Here is a 17,713-nt window from a genome sequence, read left to right as displayed (position 1 = left end):
AATAACCTCTGAGTCACCTTTGTGTCACTCCCTCAAAATTCCAAATTCCAAGCTGGAGCCTGAAAGTAGGGGGTACTCAGATCAAAGGGCTACACTCCGGCTATTGGGAGAGGACTGGTTCTCAGAGTAGAGGACCTTGGGTTAAACAGACACCCTCAAAAGGTGTCCACTGCATGCTATATTCTGCAAGGTGGACAGCATGTGAGAAGATGCCAAGTGCCATCCAGCTTAGAAACTGCTGTCACAGAACAGAGTGATGAACCAAGTTGAGAGCAAGAAAGTCTGAAGTGATGGCAAAGGCTATCTAGGAACAGGCAGAGTGGTACCCGGGGAGCTAGAGCTGCTGACACTGGTAGGGACTTCGCTAGGTATAACAGGCCTGGGACAAAACTACAGGAGAACTAGGAAGAACTGAAGTCAGAAAAATAAACCTAGATGACGCCCAAGTAGATTCCAACAGCAAAGACTAGATTTCCAACAAATAGTCCCGGAGCTGGGGAGGCACACCAGGCACTGGGTAGAAATCTAAGATTGTAGACCAGGCAGGCAGTAAGTTAGACACTGGAGAGAGCAACAAAACAGGGCAAAACGATGGGCTGGATTTGCTGCAGCTCACATAAGATCACCGTTTCTTGTATCTATTCATTGTAGGAGGTGTCCTTACACATCCAGTGGAGTGCTTCTCTTAGACAGACCTTGCCCAGGTGAGCACCAGTCCTGGAGGTGATGAAACCATCAGAAATTGTACAGCATCTCACCACAGAGCTTGGCACAACAAGCCTAACATTCAAGGATGGATACTTGCCTTTTGCTCGATTTTCCCTATCTTTGCTTAGAGGGCTCCTCATATTTGCCCTAATTGGCCAGGTGGAGGAGGCAAGGCTGAGGTGGTGTAGATAACCCGAGGCACCGTGACTTAAGGAGATCCAAGCTTTGAATGGTTATGGTGGAAGGCATTTGGAGGGGAGGGGGTGGTAGTGAGGACAGTCATTAAAGAGCAGAGACCAGTGCCTGCACCCTGTGTAGGACTGCAGGCTCTCTAGTTACCAGGAAGAGAAAATCATCATCACAGCCTCAGTGATGCAAGCAGCAACAGCAGCAGATGACTGACACAGGCGGGAGAGGTTTATTCCACACACAACCACTTCCTGGCAAAATCACATGTTCCAGGGTGAGAGGGAGTGGGCCCCAAGGAAACCCCAAATCCTTCAGACTTTCCACCAGATAATTGTAAGCATTAATAAGCTTAAATAAACAATGTGTTTCACTCTTGTAGGGACTTAACCTATTTCATTAATTTATTTCAAGCTTTCCCCTAGCTTTTTCATCCAGCAGACTCGCCCAGGGATTCCATGATTTAGGTTCCTTATCACTCCTTAACCCATACATACCAGACCTCCCTGCTGTGTGGGAGGGACACAGGGGTGTGCTTCTTCATTTGTCCTTTTCACAAATGAACAGATTTTCACTTGAAAGCAATTTCTATTATACCAAACTCAGTGAGGCTTTAGAGATTCTCTTTGTCCCGTTTGTTTTAAATACGCCTGGAAATAAGTGAGACTCCAGACTGAAAAATCTCCAGAATATTTACAGACTGAAGCTTGATGTTGTCAGACAAATATTCCGAAAGAGAAAACAGGGAATGAAGTAATAAAAAGAATTAAAATGAGGGTTAAGGGAAGAAAAGTGAAGATAAGTGAGTATAACAAAACGTAGGATTTTGACACCCTCTCCCATCTTTAAAACTCCATACAGAACATCTCCAAAGCCACTTCATCCCTTGAACTGGAGTAAACTAGTATTTTTGAGTTGACTTTTTTGAGGCTGAGAGTTTAGGACAAAAAATACTATCTCTATTTTACACATAAGTTTAGAAAAGTAGCAGCTCAAGGAATTTATTTTCTAGTTTAAAAAAAAAGCTAAATATAAATTTACATGAAAATTTTAATAACCAAGACAGTCAAGGGCAAATGAAGTTTTAGCAGCTAAATCATATAAAGCACGGTGTTACCTTTTAGTTAATGTGAATGCCTAAGCCTATCTTTGGCTCATTCAGTGAGCTGAAAAAAAATTTTTTTCAAACCCTTATATGCACTTCCTAAGTTTCTAGAATACCCGAATACTGGCACATATGATTGTACCATTTCGTATTTGTCGAAGATGATTCTGAATTTCGCTAAAAACCACAAAGGAAACCAACAGTACCAACATTAATAGTTCTGATAACCCCACCAAAGAGGAAATACGAAGAGGAAGTTAATCTGAGAGTCTGTCAGGGCAGAAGTGATTTCAGCAGAAGACACTCAATATTCAGCCCTTCTGGACACTGGCTGATCCTCATTTTTTCCCAGGTCCTTCTGGACCTTCTGGACCCTCTTCCTTCTGCTTCAGCGGCTGGCTGCAAGGCCAGTAGGAAAGGTGCTCGGATTCAGATGAGCAGGATTCTAGTTGTGGCTGCTCCACGTTCGTTGGGGTGGCAGCCTCAGTTTCCACAGCTGTTAAACGGGACAATAACACCTGCCCCAGTTCCTCCTCTGGGACGTTGCCAGCATCGCCTAAGTACACGCTGTCCCAAGACAAGCCAAAGCCACCATTACTGGGAGAGTCGCCAACAAAACTCGGCTTTGGTTCCCTCTCCCGGCAAGGCTGGTTCGACCTACAGTCAACAGGAAGCTCCTGGGGCTGGGACAGGATCCCTGGATCGGAAGGAGGCCAGACGCGAGCGTTTCTGGACGGCGATCAGGCTGGTGATGAGGGTGTTAGTAACACCCCCGTGGCTGGGCTGAGATTTTACTATCCACGACAAAGGGTGCGGAAGCATAGTTCTGAAGAGCAAACAGCCAACCCCCCAAACTCCTATACTCCCCCACGAAAACAAAGCCCTCGGCACTACAGAGAGCGGGGCGAGAGGAAAGGAGAAAGGCCGAGGCACCCCACCCTATCTTCCGCGGCAGCCGAGCCGCAGATTCCGCGCGTGGGGAGGGGGCGCTGTGGGCCTGCTTTCAGTGTGGAGAAGCGCCTCCTCCTCACGCCCCCTCAGCCTGCACCGCCTCGGGAATCCGCCCCAGACCCCGCCGCCATGTTGGGTCGGGATTAGTGACTCGATCTCGCCGCCGACCGGGACAGCTGGAGGGCGGCCCGCAACCCGAGGGGGCGCGCGCCGGCGTCGGAAGGCGAGGTCGCGGGAGCCCGGTCGGCCGCGGCGCGAGTTCCGGTGAGCGGGCGGCCGCGCGCGCAGGTAGCCCGCCCCCGCCCCTACACGGGGGGGCGGGGCCGGGAGTGAGGGCGGGCACCGCGCGGGGAGGAGGTGGAGCGTGAGGCCGCGGAGTTGGGGAGCCCGGGAATTCCCTCCTGAAGTAGCGAGTCCCCGGCTGGCTGTGCCGTCGTTGCTGCCCCTCGGCGCCCGGGACGAGGAGGTGGAGGACGGAGAGGGCCCCACGGGCCTCCCCTCCGCCCGCCGCCCCCTCCCCGCCACCCTTCCCCGCCGCTGCGGCGACTCATGCGAGCGCCGCTGGAGCGCAGGTAAGGACGCTTCTGGGGCTCCGCGGGCGGAGCAGGAGGCGGCCGACCCCGGCCCCGCAGCGCTAGGCCCGGCGCCTGCCTGCGCCCGGAGGCGCCGCCGCTCCCCGCCGGCTCCGAGTCGGGAAGTTGGGAGAAACTTCTCCCCTCCCCCGGCCCGGCTCGCCCCACGGGCGTGTGTCCTTCCCGGCGCTACCTGCTTGCCCTCTGCCTCGGTCTCCGCCCAGTCCATTCCTTCCCGGTCCCGCCCAAGTCCGACCCAAGGTCCTGGGAGCGCCGGGACACCCGCACGCGCGTCTCTAAGGTCGTGCTGGCCGCCCGGCGAGGGGCCGGCGAGGTTTCTTTTGGCCGAAGTAAGGGGCGGGAGCAGCGGCCCCTTCCCGTCCCCGGGGTCGGGGGTCTGCTTGTCGGCGGACGCGGGATGGCAACTGTGCCGGGAGAGCGGGCGGGGGAGGGGGGGGCGAGCGGGTTAGCCTCTCGCTGCGCTAGGTTTGATTGAAAACCGCAACATGTTAAAGTTTTCCTTTGTTTTGGGTTGGGGGTTGGGAAGTACGCTGTTCAGCGTGCACTTTTAGTGTTATGACGCTCCGCCTCCCATTTGGTTCGGTTCTCTGTCCACATGTGTTACAGAAAATTTTGTTTTAATGTGTTTTTCTTCTTGATAATTGCTTCCAGCTTTTGCTTTATTGGGCATGGGGCAACGTTGTTTTAAGAAGCTCTTAGAAAATCAAATCCGATGTAGGGTAGGGACTGCTTTAATTTTTGTTCTGTAGTGGGTGGGACCCAACATGGTTTGGATTTGGTAGAATTATTTTCTGCTTCATTAATTAAAACAGGCACGGCATAACACACGGTCTGACGCTTTATAAATTGTTAGAGAAATGAAAAGCTGAGTCTCCACTGGAATCAAACTTTATGTTCAAGCCATTTATTATGTGTATATATGTTCCCACCGGAATGTGTGTTCACATAGATGATCTCACATATACATGTGTATGATGGTGGTATACTCGTGCATTGCAACTGCAGGATTGCAGTGGCAAAGTTAACTTGATAATTCTAAGTGTGTTGAAACCATCCTGTTAAATTATCTGTGGTTAAATTACACACTAAGGAAAATATTACTAAATAGGTACATGTGACTATAGGCATTTAAGGCAAAGTGTGGTAAATTTAATGTATTAACTAGCACAATGGTTGGCACACAGTGGACAGGAAACATTTTGAATGGACAGGTAATGAAGGAGTGTCTTGTATTAGAAGCCAAGGACCTTGTATGTGTCACATACAAGATTTTCATCTGTTGTTCTGTAAGAAAGTTATATTTCATTATTTATGTTTTGTTCTGTCTTTACTAATATATTAGACCCCTGCCATAGTTGATGTTTTAAGAAAAGGAAGTGTAATTGTATTTAAATTTTTGGACATTAGCTAAACCTCAATGGAGATTTTGAATGCTGGTTGACAATTCATTGGGTCCTAAATTTGAAAAAAAAGACTTTGATCTGAATCTAAATACAAGACAGTTCACATTCATGTTTCCAGGATAAAGTATAAAAGGGCTCTTAAAATATGTACTCTGCTGTAACCACCATAATGTTATAATAGCTTTAATTTTGCAGTACATTTTTGCTGACTTCATAAACCACAAAATTGACTCCATTCTGTTCAACCGAAAGTGAAATTACAGCTTTGACCTATCTTCTGGGATAGGTGGAATTTGTCTTATGGCTGAAGTATAATATTAATACATGGTTCAAGTTTTTTTTTTTAAATCAGTGAATTCTCAAGCTGAAAAATCAACATCTATGCAAATAAATCTCTTTCATGGTATGTAATGTTAAAAGAATAAATATTCTAAAAGATAGCAAGGACCCAGTGTGAATGAAATATTAGCGACACATGCTTTAAGAGTTGTTTATGTAGAGTTCAAATTTGCATCCTTTTAGGCAGTAAATAATTTATTAATGTAATTTTTCTTTATAAATATGTTTAGCTCTTTAGTGAGTCTGTTTAGCGTAGACGTTATTTATTATTAGTTTCTACTAGCATTATATTAAAAAAAGCCTAATGTCAAAAATTTTTAAAGAGCAGTATTAAGGTCTGGTATCTAGGAATGCGAACTCGGGGGGTAAAACTATGTATTTTTTAAAAACCTGCAAGGAAGTGATTCCTGTAAAAGTAAATATAAAAGAGGAGGGAGGAGGCTGTGATTGGAACCTGGCTCCTTAAGTGGTGGCAAAGTTCTTTAACCTGATGGTGGTATAGTTCAAGGTATAGTTCATTAAGCCATGATTGCTTTTCTGTGTCTGTGTTTTAGTTTATGTGAAACTTTTAAAGTTTCCTTTTTAAAGAAGCCTGTGTGTAATGTACTTTACAGTGTATAAGGTGTTTCGCTAAAGGACTTACTATTTGGTGACTGACTTTAGAATACTGCTGGGCTGCCCTTTGCAAACAGGATTAGACCTATTAAACCATAACTGGGAAATACCAGCTGGCGTATGTAACTAGTTTCACAGGTGAATAACATATGTTAATTGTGTTAATATGTTGAGGAAAGACACCAGGTTTAACTAACTTTAAATCCTCTTCAGTTTTGTATGTTGTACATGACAAATAGTAGGTAATCAAAATATGTTTATTAAACTAGGGAACACTGTTCTATCATCAAATATAAAATATGCCCTATTTTTCAGAAGATTATGGTAACATGACAGTTTAAGACGCAAAATTTAACTATGGCATCAAGGTAATAAGTCTTTCATCCATTTTCAGTTTTCTGGAACAATAATTCTTTAGATTGGTAATTTCAGCCTGCGATTTGATATTCTTAAGGATGTCTTAAAATTCTCAGCATAAAATAAGTTTTCATTTACTCAGACTTTATGGAGATGTGCCGTATAGCACCTAAAGAAATGGTGTTTTGTTTCAAATGACATTATGGTGTTGGAGTTTCCAAAATGCTGTGAATCGCTGCCTTATGCTACTTTACTTGCTTTGTGTAATGGCTTGCTGTGTTAGTTGTTGGTGTGGTTGCTTTGCATTGTGGTAATGTAGAGCTGAAGAGGAGATCATGGCTGTACCAAGTTCTTACATCACAGGAACTTTCAGTTATGTTACAAAGGTGATGTTTGTGGTGCTGGCTTTGTTGTGTGAATATTTACAGGAAGTTTTAGTTAAGATCTTCCATTGTTCAGAACGCTACATGGCTTAGGTCACCTTCAGTTCACGTTTAAACAGGTCTGTAATACAAATACAAGTTCCTCTAGTGAGGTGCTTTTCTTTAAAGGAAATCATCTGTTCCTGTTAAGGTACCCTGGTATCTGATTGGTAGTGTGTGCGGTGGTTTGTATGGCTATGGAAGGGTATGCAGTCTCTCTTTTCTTCCTCTCAGCTGCTCCGGCGCCGCAATTAGGCTGCCTATTGCTCAGCTACAGCTGCTGGGTGATTATGAACCATCCAGCTCCTGTCTATACTCAGAGGCAGATTTAGCAAAAGGAGCTAGAGTAACAACAGAGGGTGAAAGAGAAGAGCCAGTGCCGCTGCCAGGATCATTTTAACGTGTCTGTGTGCCAAGGAATCGTTGGCTGCAGCAGCGCCACTGTTGTCTTGGAACTAGCAGACTTGATAGCAACACATCCTGGTCTGGGTTAGGTTTACCTGGTGTTATTCTTTAAGATCTTGAAGCTCACTCCAGGAAAGAAAGGGAATCTTGTAATTTCAGAGTACAGGATAATGTACAATGAGGTTACTGATGGGCTGAGCTATGCCTCTGCTCCCCCGCCCCGCCCCCCAACCCGGGACAGCAGTGCCCTTCAGCTTCCCTAATTTGAATATATATGTGATTTCAGGTTCTCTGAAGCGTATACCATATACTCTGTGCTGTTTTAACCCGTGTCTCTTCGAAGTGCTGCTGCTGTTACTGTTGCTTGGCGGGTGGCAGAGCTGATATGTTCTTTGGACTCCCTGCTTTCTTTCCAGTAAGTGGAAGACCTTCAAAAGGGATTATTTCTAGAACTAGCTGCACATGGTATATCCCCTGTGACTGCTGGAGTTTTGCAAGTAGGAACCCTAGATTATTTTTCCTGTTGTTCTTTATTCCTGGGGTGTGAGAAGTTGGACATCAACAAACGCAGATACAGCATCAGCTCTATATGGCAAGCCCCAGACTGGAAGAGGCCGCAGGCAAATTTTGTTGCTTCTGAAATGTTGCTCAGTGTGCCAAGCAAAGAGCAGCAGCATCTTGTCCTCTCGTTTACCACTACTGTTGGAAAATCTAGACAATTCCTATTGATAGTTCTGGCTTTGGAATTTAGTGGTTCAGGATTTGGCTAATTTGGGATGGGGAATAGAGAGTATTGGGAGAAGTAGCTCTCAAACTGGTGTAACCAGAAGGAAGGAAGAAGTACGGAAGACTGTGTATACTTGAACATTAACAAGTACACATTGTTATCGTGGCACATACTTAACAAGACATTGGTGTGTTGACGCCCTTCTCTGTGCTCCCACAGAACGCTGGTATCAAAGCACATTTCTCCTTGCATTCTAATTATTTCTTTCCATGACTGTGATATACTTGACCTAGTACTCGCTGTGGCAAGGAACTGTTTTATATGAATCTTTGAGAACACTCCCTAATAGAATAAATCCTTTTGAGCTGTATTCAGGGATGTGGTTCTGTGTATATTTATGAGTTTATATATACAGACTTTCCCCACACACAACATGTTTTTAAGGTATACCTGTAGTAAAATTTTACACAAGCAGCCTAGTACTTTTTCAGAAGCTGATGTTAAAACAAGTTCTTTAGATCTTTAACCCTCATAGGTTTTGGTCTAGAAAATGATTTTATAAAACTGTTTAAAAAGTTGAAACTTTAAATGTGAACTTAAAGGTCATTTTGATATTTCTAACATAAACTGGAAACTCTTTGTAGTTGAAGTTATACTAGTTTCTAGTAAGGTTTATTTTAAATAAGTGTTTTTTTTTACTATTTTAGTGAATGTTGAAAGCCCAAGATCCTAGATTGTAAAAAAAGTACATCTTGGGGACTTCCCTGGTGGTCTAATGGTTAAGACTCCATGCTTCCATTGCAGGGGGTGCAGGTTCGATCTCTAGTCGAAGAACGGGGATCCTGGTGCCACGCAGTGCCGCCAAAAATTAAAAAAAAAATTTTTTTGGGGGGTATCCTATCATGGTATTAGTGACAATATTATAATTGTGATAATATTCGTATATTCCAAGGAGAAAAAGAAAAAAATCCTTGTTTTCTTGATGTAATCTGTGAAAGAATGCATAGGTCATAGGATATGTCTGCTGAATTATTGGTGGGGGTGGAGGCAGGAAGTACTGGGAGGAAAAGACTGACCACTGAAACCTAAAGATTGTCTGGTTTCAGCCTCTGTTCTAACAATATATGTAGACCTTAGGTTTTCTTAAACTGATTACAGAGGCTAGTCACTTCTCTAATTTTTTAATGTAACTTTTAGTTTCTTAGTGTTAAGTAGAAATTGGGGTGGGGTGGAGAAAATTGGTGGCTTTTGCTTCATAAGTTAATACTTAAAAACTGTTTCATGGCAAGTTTATTGATTTGTTTTTTTTGTCTGTGTTGGGTCTTCATTGCTGCGCGGGCTTTCTCCAGTTGTGGAGAGTGGGGGCTACTCTTCGTTGTGGTGCGCCGGCTTCTCTTGTTGCGGAGCATGGGCTCCAGGCACGTGGGCTTCAGTAGTTGCAGCGCTAGGGCACAGGAGTTGTGGCTCGTGGGCTCTAGAGCGCAGGCTCAGTAGTTACTGCGCACGGGCTTAGTTGCTCCGCGGTATGTGGGATCTTCCCAGACCAGGGCTCGAACCCGTGTCCCCTGCATTGGCAGGTGGATTCTCAGCCACTGTGCCACCAGGGAAGTCCCAAGTTTATTGATTTCTTACATTTGTTCTGATGTAATTAGTATTTTCACATTATAGGTACTTTTTAATTAGCAGCAGTCAGGCATTTGAAAAGGAGCAGAGAAGGTAACATGGTGTAATAAGGACAAGACTAAAAGGTAGAAGACCATCTGCATTTTAATTCCACTTGTGACAGTGAAGAGCTATGTGGCCTTGGTCAATTCACTGAACTTCATAGGCCTCAGTTTCACCATTTGAAACAGGGGTACAGTTGGGCCAGATGTTTTCTAATATTCTTTCAGCCTTATTTAAATATGTGGCTCTACTGCAGTTGAAGTTTTTATATTGATAAAATTTTAAGGAAATGTTTTAGAGTCTAGAATTTGAAATACAATTAGGTATCAGGTAAGTAAAAGTTAGGGTAAAAAACTGACCCACAGACTTGACCCTGGACTTTCTCAGGCAAATAAAGTGTATTCTGTTCATTAAGTGGACATTTATTAAACCTGTGGTGCAACAAATACTGTGTCAGTTTTGATGTTATAAAAATGATTGCAGCATGACTGCTACCTTCTAGGAATTCACAGTTCGGTGGAACTGGCTATAATTATGAGGCTGTTATGAATTTTTTGGATTGATCTTTTTAGTGTGATAATCCATTAGAATACTTCTCTGATTTTTGATGGTGTTAGGGTGTGATACATCTGAAGCTTTAATAAATCCCTTTGTACTACATAGATTTAGCCTCAAGTAAACCGATTCAGTTCTCTAGGCAGGAAGACTTGTTTTTCTAGATGTTAGTCCATTACAGATACGTGTGACTCACATACACAGGCTCCACAACACCTGTACAGAGGTTTTACTATAAGAAAACACATTTGAAAGCAAGGCTTTGAAAAAAACATTTCAGATTTATTTTGCAGTAAAGTTAGAAAAGGACTGAATGATTCATTGAAGCACATAGTTGTGATGTCAGTTAACAGGTAGTCATGACTGGATGACAGCTTTGCTGCATTGTATCGGGAAAAGAGCCTCTGACATTAATTAAAACATCTTTTTTAATTGATAGAACCGGAGACTAATTGTTTAGGATATTTTTCTTTAACACATGTAGTTAACATTTAGAACAAAATAAGCATGGGCATTTGAAAATGGTTAGCTTTTTAAGGTTTGCATAATAGATTTTGTAGAAAGAAAGAGAAGAAAGGAAAAGAAACGAAACTAAAACTATAAGGTGGAAAATCAGTATATTTTTCCCAGAAAAAGTTCTTTTTTTAAGGTTAGCCTTTTTGATTAGATTTCTGGGCAGCCCATTAGAGTTTACCTGTAAAAACCTAACATAAAGATATAACAGTGTTTCTGTGGTAAATATGTTCTGATTGATTTTAAGTTTTGTGTGTTTTTTTAAATTTGCTGAGCTCTTTGAGCAAATGAAATACTTGGCCTACTAAATGCTCTGATTATACAGTGGATAACCTGTAGCTTTGCCAGTCCTCACCTTCCCTGCTTTTCACTATTTAAAAATCACTGTTATGAGCTCCATATTAGGATGCTAGGACTCTGAGCTTAATTTAAGGACAGAAGCTTCCCTAGTTCCTCCCACCTGCTTGCTAGGCACTGTGAAACTTGCTTCCTACCCTGACCCAGTGTGAGAAATGGAAACAGGTCAAAAGATTGGGAATGAGAAACAAAAATGAGGGGAGTAGAAGAGGAGAAATGAGAAGTGGATGTAGTATGAAGTTTATAATTTTCTTTTTTGTGTCCTTTTTTCTTTTTCCCACCCATTCACTCCTTCTGCTAGGTATTGGGTAAAGACAGAAGAAAACCTGTTTTATTTTTAGATTTTATTTATTTTCTTTTAAACAATTTTTTGGCTGCATCGGGTCTTAGTTGCGGCATGCAGGATCGTTCATTGTGGCGCGGGCTCTTCGTTTTGGCACGTGGGCTTCGCTCTAGTTGTGGCATGTGGCCTTTAGAGCACATGGGCTCTGTGGTTTGCAGCACATGGGCTCTCTCGTTGAGGCGCGCGAGCTCAGTAGTTGTGGTGTGGGGACTTAGTTGCCCTGCAACTTGTGGGATCTTAGTTCCCCGACCAGGGATCGAACCCCGTCCCCTGCATTGGAAGGCGGATTCTTTACCACTGGACTACCAGGGAAGTCCCAAGAAAGCCTGTTTTATGTCAGATGCTTTGCTATACATTCATATACATTTTCACGTTTAACTTAAATCTTTGAAAAGGCATTCCAAAACCACAGAGGAATCATGCATAAGATAGGCTTTTACTACACACAAAGAAACTGAGGACCAGTAAGTATATGTAATTTGCTAAGGTCACATGGCTCGTTGATGTGACTGAATAACTGACAGCAAGACTGTTTCCTATAAGACACCTTCCTTAGGGATAAGGAGCAATGATGGAAAGGGCGATTTTTTATCTTTTTCCTTCTTCCTTAAACTGTACATTTGTATCGGGTTGAGAATTTTCAACACTTACACTTTTCTTTTTAATGGAATTAGCTTTGTGGTGCATATTTCATAATGGGTGTTGAGGTCAACTATTATATGAGCTAAAAAATTGGGTTATTACACTAACTAAACTGTAGCTACAGCCCACATTACAGAGACAGTGTTTGCATGTTTTTCCAATCAAGTTTTTTTCCTATCTAAATTTAATTCATGAGGGAATTCCCTGGCAGTCCAGTCCACGCTTTCACTGTGGAGGGCCTGGGTTCAATCCCTGGTCGGGGAACCAAGATCCCACAAGGCTCCCACAAGCTGTGTGGCGTGGCCAAAAAGAAAAAAATTCATCAAAGGAGCAAAGGAGCATGCAGAAGTGGGTTATTACTCTAACTCAACTGGAGTAAATGTGGTTCATTTGTAAGTTTGGGTTTGTAAAGTATATATATAGTCTGTCTGTATATAGTCAGCCTCCCCCCATACATATTTATATACATATATATAGTTTATGGTCAAATCAGTTTTCCTTCTACTGTGCAGTATTGCCTTCTTTTCTCCTAAGTATATGATTTATTCCTCGATGAGTTAGTAGAAATAGATGGAAGCTCTGTATTGTCTAAATTGTCCTCCATCATGTTTCAGGCACATGCTGCAGAAAGAGAGCACACTTTCTGATTTGCTCTGTCAGTAGGATGGTGGTTTCCTGCACCTTGGTACAGACTTACCAACATTGAAAGCTGCACTTCCTTCTTAAGGAAATCCAGTAGAATTCTTCCACATTGGCTTGTTCTTTTATTTATTTAAAATTTTTATTATTTTATTTTTTTGGCTGTGTTGGGTCTTCGTTGCTGCGCGCGGGCTTTCCTCTGGTTGCGGCCAGCGGGGGACTCTGTTGCGGTGCGCAGGCTTCTCATTGTGGTGGCTTCTCTTGTTGCAGAGCACGGACTCTAGGCGCGCGGGCTTCAGTAGTTGTGGCGCACGGGCCTAGTTGCTCCGTGGCATGTGGGATCTTCCCGGACCAGGGCTCAAACCCTTGTCCCCCGCATTGGCAGGTGGATTCTTAACCACTGCACCACCAGGGAAGCCCTGGCTTGTTCCTTGAAATCTTATTGTTCCATGAATTCCTCACTCTCTGCATGAAGAGTCTCATCTAAAGCTCTAAATGGAAATTTTGTTTGCTACTCTTTTGCTACTGTGTCAAGTTCCATTGACAGTGATTTCCTTCACCACCTTAGAAGCCTTTTCTTCTTTGGCTTCCTTTTATTTCTTCCGTTGTATCTAAGAATGTACCCTTTGTCCTCTCTTATAAGCTGGAGCATTGTTTTCTATGGGAATACAGCTTGATTTTGTTGCATTATTATCCTACATAGAATATCCGCAGTACAACTCCACACATCACTGCCAACAGTTCCATCACTGCCTGTGTTTATTGAGTCTACATAAGGATTAGCAGATAGGTTTAAACTGTTGTGCCAGGGACTCCCCAGTGGTCCAGTGGTGAAGAGTCCACACTCCCACTGCAGGGAGCACGGGTTCCATCCCTGGTTGGGGGAACTAGAATCCCGCATGCCACGCAGCGCAGCCAAAAAATAAATATATAAAATACCCTGTTGTGCCAACTCTATGAGCTTAGAATGGCTTCCACTAGGTAAGCTCCACGAGGGTAGGATCTTTATTTTGTTTACTGAAGTTATCCCAAGTATCTAGAACAACAGCACATAGTAGGCACGTATTAAATAGTTTTAAAATATGGGCAAGTACAGCAGTTCGCTGGCAGTATTTGCTTGCCATGGGCATAGGAGAAAGGAGTGTCAGCAGCCAGCTTCTCACTGAAAACTCATGCAGTAAGTAACCTCAAGACTCCTTGGAGTGGCAGGCCCAGTGCTAAACAATGGCATTAATGCTCAGGATGAATTCAGATAAACACTCTACTTGAGTCTGATGAAGAAACTGAGATTTGATTTAGCAGTGACTTGTAAATGTTAAGGAGAAGTAAGAATAAATGGGTTTCTTTTCTTTATATCATAGTCTCTAACTATATCTCTAGCAGCCATGCTTCTTAAAAACTCTAGCACACATCGGTTCCCCATACACTGATTGAGTCATATGCTTGTATCTGGTAGAACTGAGACAAATAGTCCTTGGCAGGGCAGCTACCTTCCAGTGACAACTTTACACCATAGAAGGGGAGAAGGCATTTTTAGTGGAAACGTAGCTGTCTCTGCCACAGAAGGGAACAGGAAGTAACCTAGTAGTTGAATGAGTTAGGTATATGGAAATACACTATTTAGTTGTATAAACATGATTAGAATATTTATTTGAAAGGTGTGGGCACAGATGGTATTTTCTTAATTCGGGCAACAATATTAGTACAGGAGCAAACTAACGGTGATGGTTTAAGATTCTAGTGGGCAATATACCACCTAAAGGAATGAATTTCCCAGACTTTTTTATATGAAAAGTTTGAGAAGCACCCTGGTAGGGAAGGGGGTCAGAGTAGAATGGGGCTTTTATCTAAATACATTTAGATAGCACTTTTAGTGATTGAGAAAAGACAGTAATTAGCCGTATCAAAGAATTTGGTGGGGAATAGTGGCAGGTGGGAATTATGATGGAGCTAAACCTCCCTTTCCCCAGTCTCACCTCACACTTCCCCTTCCCCCCACCCCCTTAAGCCACTCCTACTGGGGCTTAGTTTTTGATTTTTTTTTTTTTTAATGAATAGAACGAACTCGTAATAAAGGTCAAGTAGAAGAGAGAGTCAAGAACCTCTTAGGCTGTCAGAGGATGAATAGGATTTTTAGGATGATTGATGCTTAGAAGAGGGAAAAACTAATGACAATGTAGATGATTCTTCGAGATAATCACAGCCAGCAGTAAGAAAAAAGCCACAGATCACAACTTCAGAAAGTCGAAATGATAGATCATAAGAAACAACTAGCACGTCTTCTTTTTAATCTCCTAACTTCTGGAACAAGAGGATGCTCTTTAATGGAAAAGCTAGAAAAAAAGTATAAGAAACTAGATAGTAAGAGGGTATCTAGCTTTGACTGATTTCAGGCTTCTAGGTCCAGAAGAATTCCATCTGAAGGTTCTAAAAGACATTTCTGATATTCCCAGGACCCCACCGATAATAGAAAGAAATCATGGTGGACTTCCCTGGTGACACAGTGGTTAAGAATCTGCCTACCAGTGCAGGGAACACAGGTTTGATCCCTGGTCTGGGAAGATCCCACATGCCACGGAGCAGCTAAGCCTGTGCGCCACAACTACTGAGCTGCGCTCTAGAGCCTGCGAGCCACAGCTATTGACCCCATGTACTGCAACTACTGAAGCTCGCACGCCTAGAGCCCGTGCTCTGCAACAAAGAGAAGCAGTGAGAAGCACGTGCACCACAACGAAGAGTAGTCCCTGCTTGCCACAACCAGACAAAGCCTGCGTGCAGCAACGAAGACCCAATGCAGCCAAAAATAAAAACAAAATTAAAAAAAAAAAGAAATCATAGAGACAGACATCTCAAAAAGAAAGAAAAATGATTAAATGATGCCTTAAAAGGTGAATTTTAATAAATGCAGACAACTGAAAGTTACCTTTGAATCTGGACAAGATTCTGTAACAGTTTATTAAACAGTTACCATTTATAAACAATTGGAATGTTACAGAGAAGTAATTCTTAACAGTTAGTTGTCCAGCAGTGCTTTCTTGGATTGTTGAACCACCTCTTTGTAGTCTGAGTAAATACTGGCTCTAGATCATCTGTCAGTGGTATTTTCCTGTGTTGGTGAGTGGTCGGACCTGATAAAGCTTAGTTTCCTTCTAACAGCAAGGGTCAGTGATTCCTTTTCCAATTTATTTATTTTTTGGTCTGTTTTATTTTCCCCTTTCTGTAATTAAGTCTTCTAATGGCACTATAGACTTTGCTTTATCTTTTTGATATTCAGAGTCAGGGATATTAACAGGTTTAAAGCTCTTTTTATGTATTTCTGGATTTTTTTTTTTTTAAGGAAAATTAAACTGGAGTATGGGATAAGCATGTGTGTTTATCCCGTAATATCTGTGAACATTGTTTTATTTTTATTATATATATGAACAAAGATATCTCAGAGTTATTTTTATTTGCTTTTTCAGTTGAAGTCTACTGTGCATTTTTCTGTGCATGCTCATAACCGTTGCCAATCTTGCTCTTGGGTTGTCTTTTTCTTAAAGACTTTTACAGATTCTTCGTGTACAATGGATATTAATCCTTTATGTTGCAAACACTTCATATCTCTGCTTGTCTTTATTTTGTTTAATGTTTTTCTTTTATCTTAAAGTATTACAAGTAATTTTCCTTTTGTAACTTCTGAATTTTGTGTTCTAAGAATACTTTCCACAGTTGACAATAATTTAAAAAATTCTATTTATAGGTTTTTGTTTTGTTTTATGTTACAAATAATTTAGCTGTTTACTCTGAAACATATATGTTGTAAGATAAGGATCCAATTCCTTTTTTCTTTCCTCAGATGATAGAGCTCACCAATGCTGTTTATTAAATCTAAATCTCTCCTTTTACCACAGATTCAAAATGCCACATTTAGCATTTACAAATTCTTTTACTCTCAGGCTTGTTTTGGGGCACTCTTTGTTTTCCCGATATTTACTTGTTTATTCCTAGGCCAGTACCACATAGCTTGATGATGAGGATGATCATGACCCTGGTAACAACAGCAGGAGCAGCAGCTAATGCGTATCGAGTATTACCTGTGTACCAGTCACAGTGGTAAATACTTTAACATATTTTACTGATTCATTTCTCACAGAACCCAGAGTTAGGTATTCTTTTTTCTTTTGAAAATCTGGCTTAAATGTTCTGACCGGTAGCCATCTTATTTAATGAAAGGATTTTCTTTCTTTAAATATGGAACACTTCACAAATGTGCCTGTCCTTGCACAGGGGCCATGCTAATCTCTGTATCGTTCAAATTTTAGTTTATGTGCTGCCAAAGCAAGCAATTGAGTTAAGTATTTTCAATATCTTTATTTTTACAGGTGAAGAAGTAGGTTTTGAGAAGTTATATTTATTCGGGTCACAAGCTAGGACTGTCACCAACTCTGACTCCAGAGCCTATACTCTTAACCATGAGGTTGTGATTACTAGTGGGACAAATTTCCTCATTTTTCTTTTTTTAAAAATTTCTCGGGCTTCCCTGGTGGCGCAGTGGTTGAGAGTCCGCCTGCCGATGCAGGGGACCCAGGTTTGTGTCCTGGTCCGGGAAGATCCGAGATGCCGCGGAGCGGCTAGGCCCGTGAGCCATGGCCACTGAGCCTGCGTGTCTGGAGCCTGTGCTCCACAAGGGGAGAGGCCACAACAGTGAGAGGCCCGCGTAACGCCAAAAAAAAAAAAATTCTCAGCTATTCTTATACATTTGCTTTTCCATATGAACATTGTGCTTTTGATCTAGATAATGTTAATTATTTAGATTTATTTAGGGAAGAATGGACACCTTTATAATAATGGATCTTATTATCTAAAAATAAATGGTTTGTTTCATTTATTAAGGTTCTTTATATCCCACAGTTTTATTTTTTTAATATAGACTCTGAACATTTGTTGTTAAGCTTATTCATAGGTATTATTTCATGTGGTTTTAGAAAAACTTGTTATTTGGAAATAATTTCAAAGTTACAGAAGAGTTGCTAACATTTTGCCACATTTGATTTTGTCATTCCTTTCTTGTATATGTGTGTGGGTATCCTCCCCACATCCCCACCTTGAAAGTTAGTTGCAGACATCATTCTCATCACCCTTAATTACTTCGGTGTACATTTTCTAAATCAGGGACATTTTCTTATACACCGACAGTACAGTCAATCGA

At 42.1% G+C, this 17,713-nt stretch overlaps 1 protein-coding gene and 1 pseudogene across 4 annotated transcripts in view; one reads left to right on the top strand and one right to left on the bottom strand.

Moving 5' to 3' along the window:
- Window positions 1-1,825: 1,825 nt before the first annotated feature.
- Window positions 1,826-17,713, top strand: part of YES1 (YES proto-oncogene 1, Src family tyrosine kinase) — a 79,660-nt gene continuing 63,772 nt past the window's right edge. The window contains exon 1 of one of the 4 annotated variants that reach the window (XM_032603205.1): window positions 1,826-3,214. Coding sequence is in view for 1 of the 4 variants with exons in the window: in XM_032603203.1 (XP_032459094.1) it covers window positions 16,581-16,617 (37 nt within the window). In the remaining 3 variants the exon portion in view is untranslated. Of the gene's footprint in view, window positions 3,215-3,297; window positions 3,523-7,431; window positions 7,500-16,513; window positions 16,618-17,713 lie in introns of those variants that run through there. The other 3 variants (XM_032603204.1, XM_032603206.1, XM_032603203.1) reach the window with 3 other exon arrangements.
- Window positions 16,750-16,846, bottom strand: LOC116739399 (annotated as a pseudogene).

This window comes from Phocoena sinus, chromosome 14 (assembly GCF_008692025.1).
Source record: "Phocoena sinus isolate mPhoSin1 chromosome 14, mPhoSin1.pri, whole genome shotgun sequence".
Lineage (NCBI taxonomy): Eukaryota > Metazoa > Chordata > Mammalia > Artiodactyla > Phocoenidae > Phocoena > Phocoena sinus.
The sequence above is the reverse complement of the archived record's forward strand: the minus strand, read 5'-3'. Positions and strand labels throughout refer to the sequence as shown.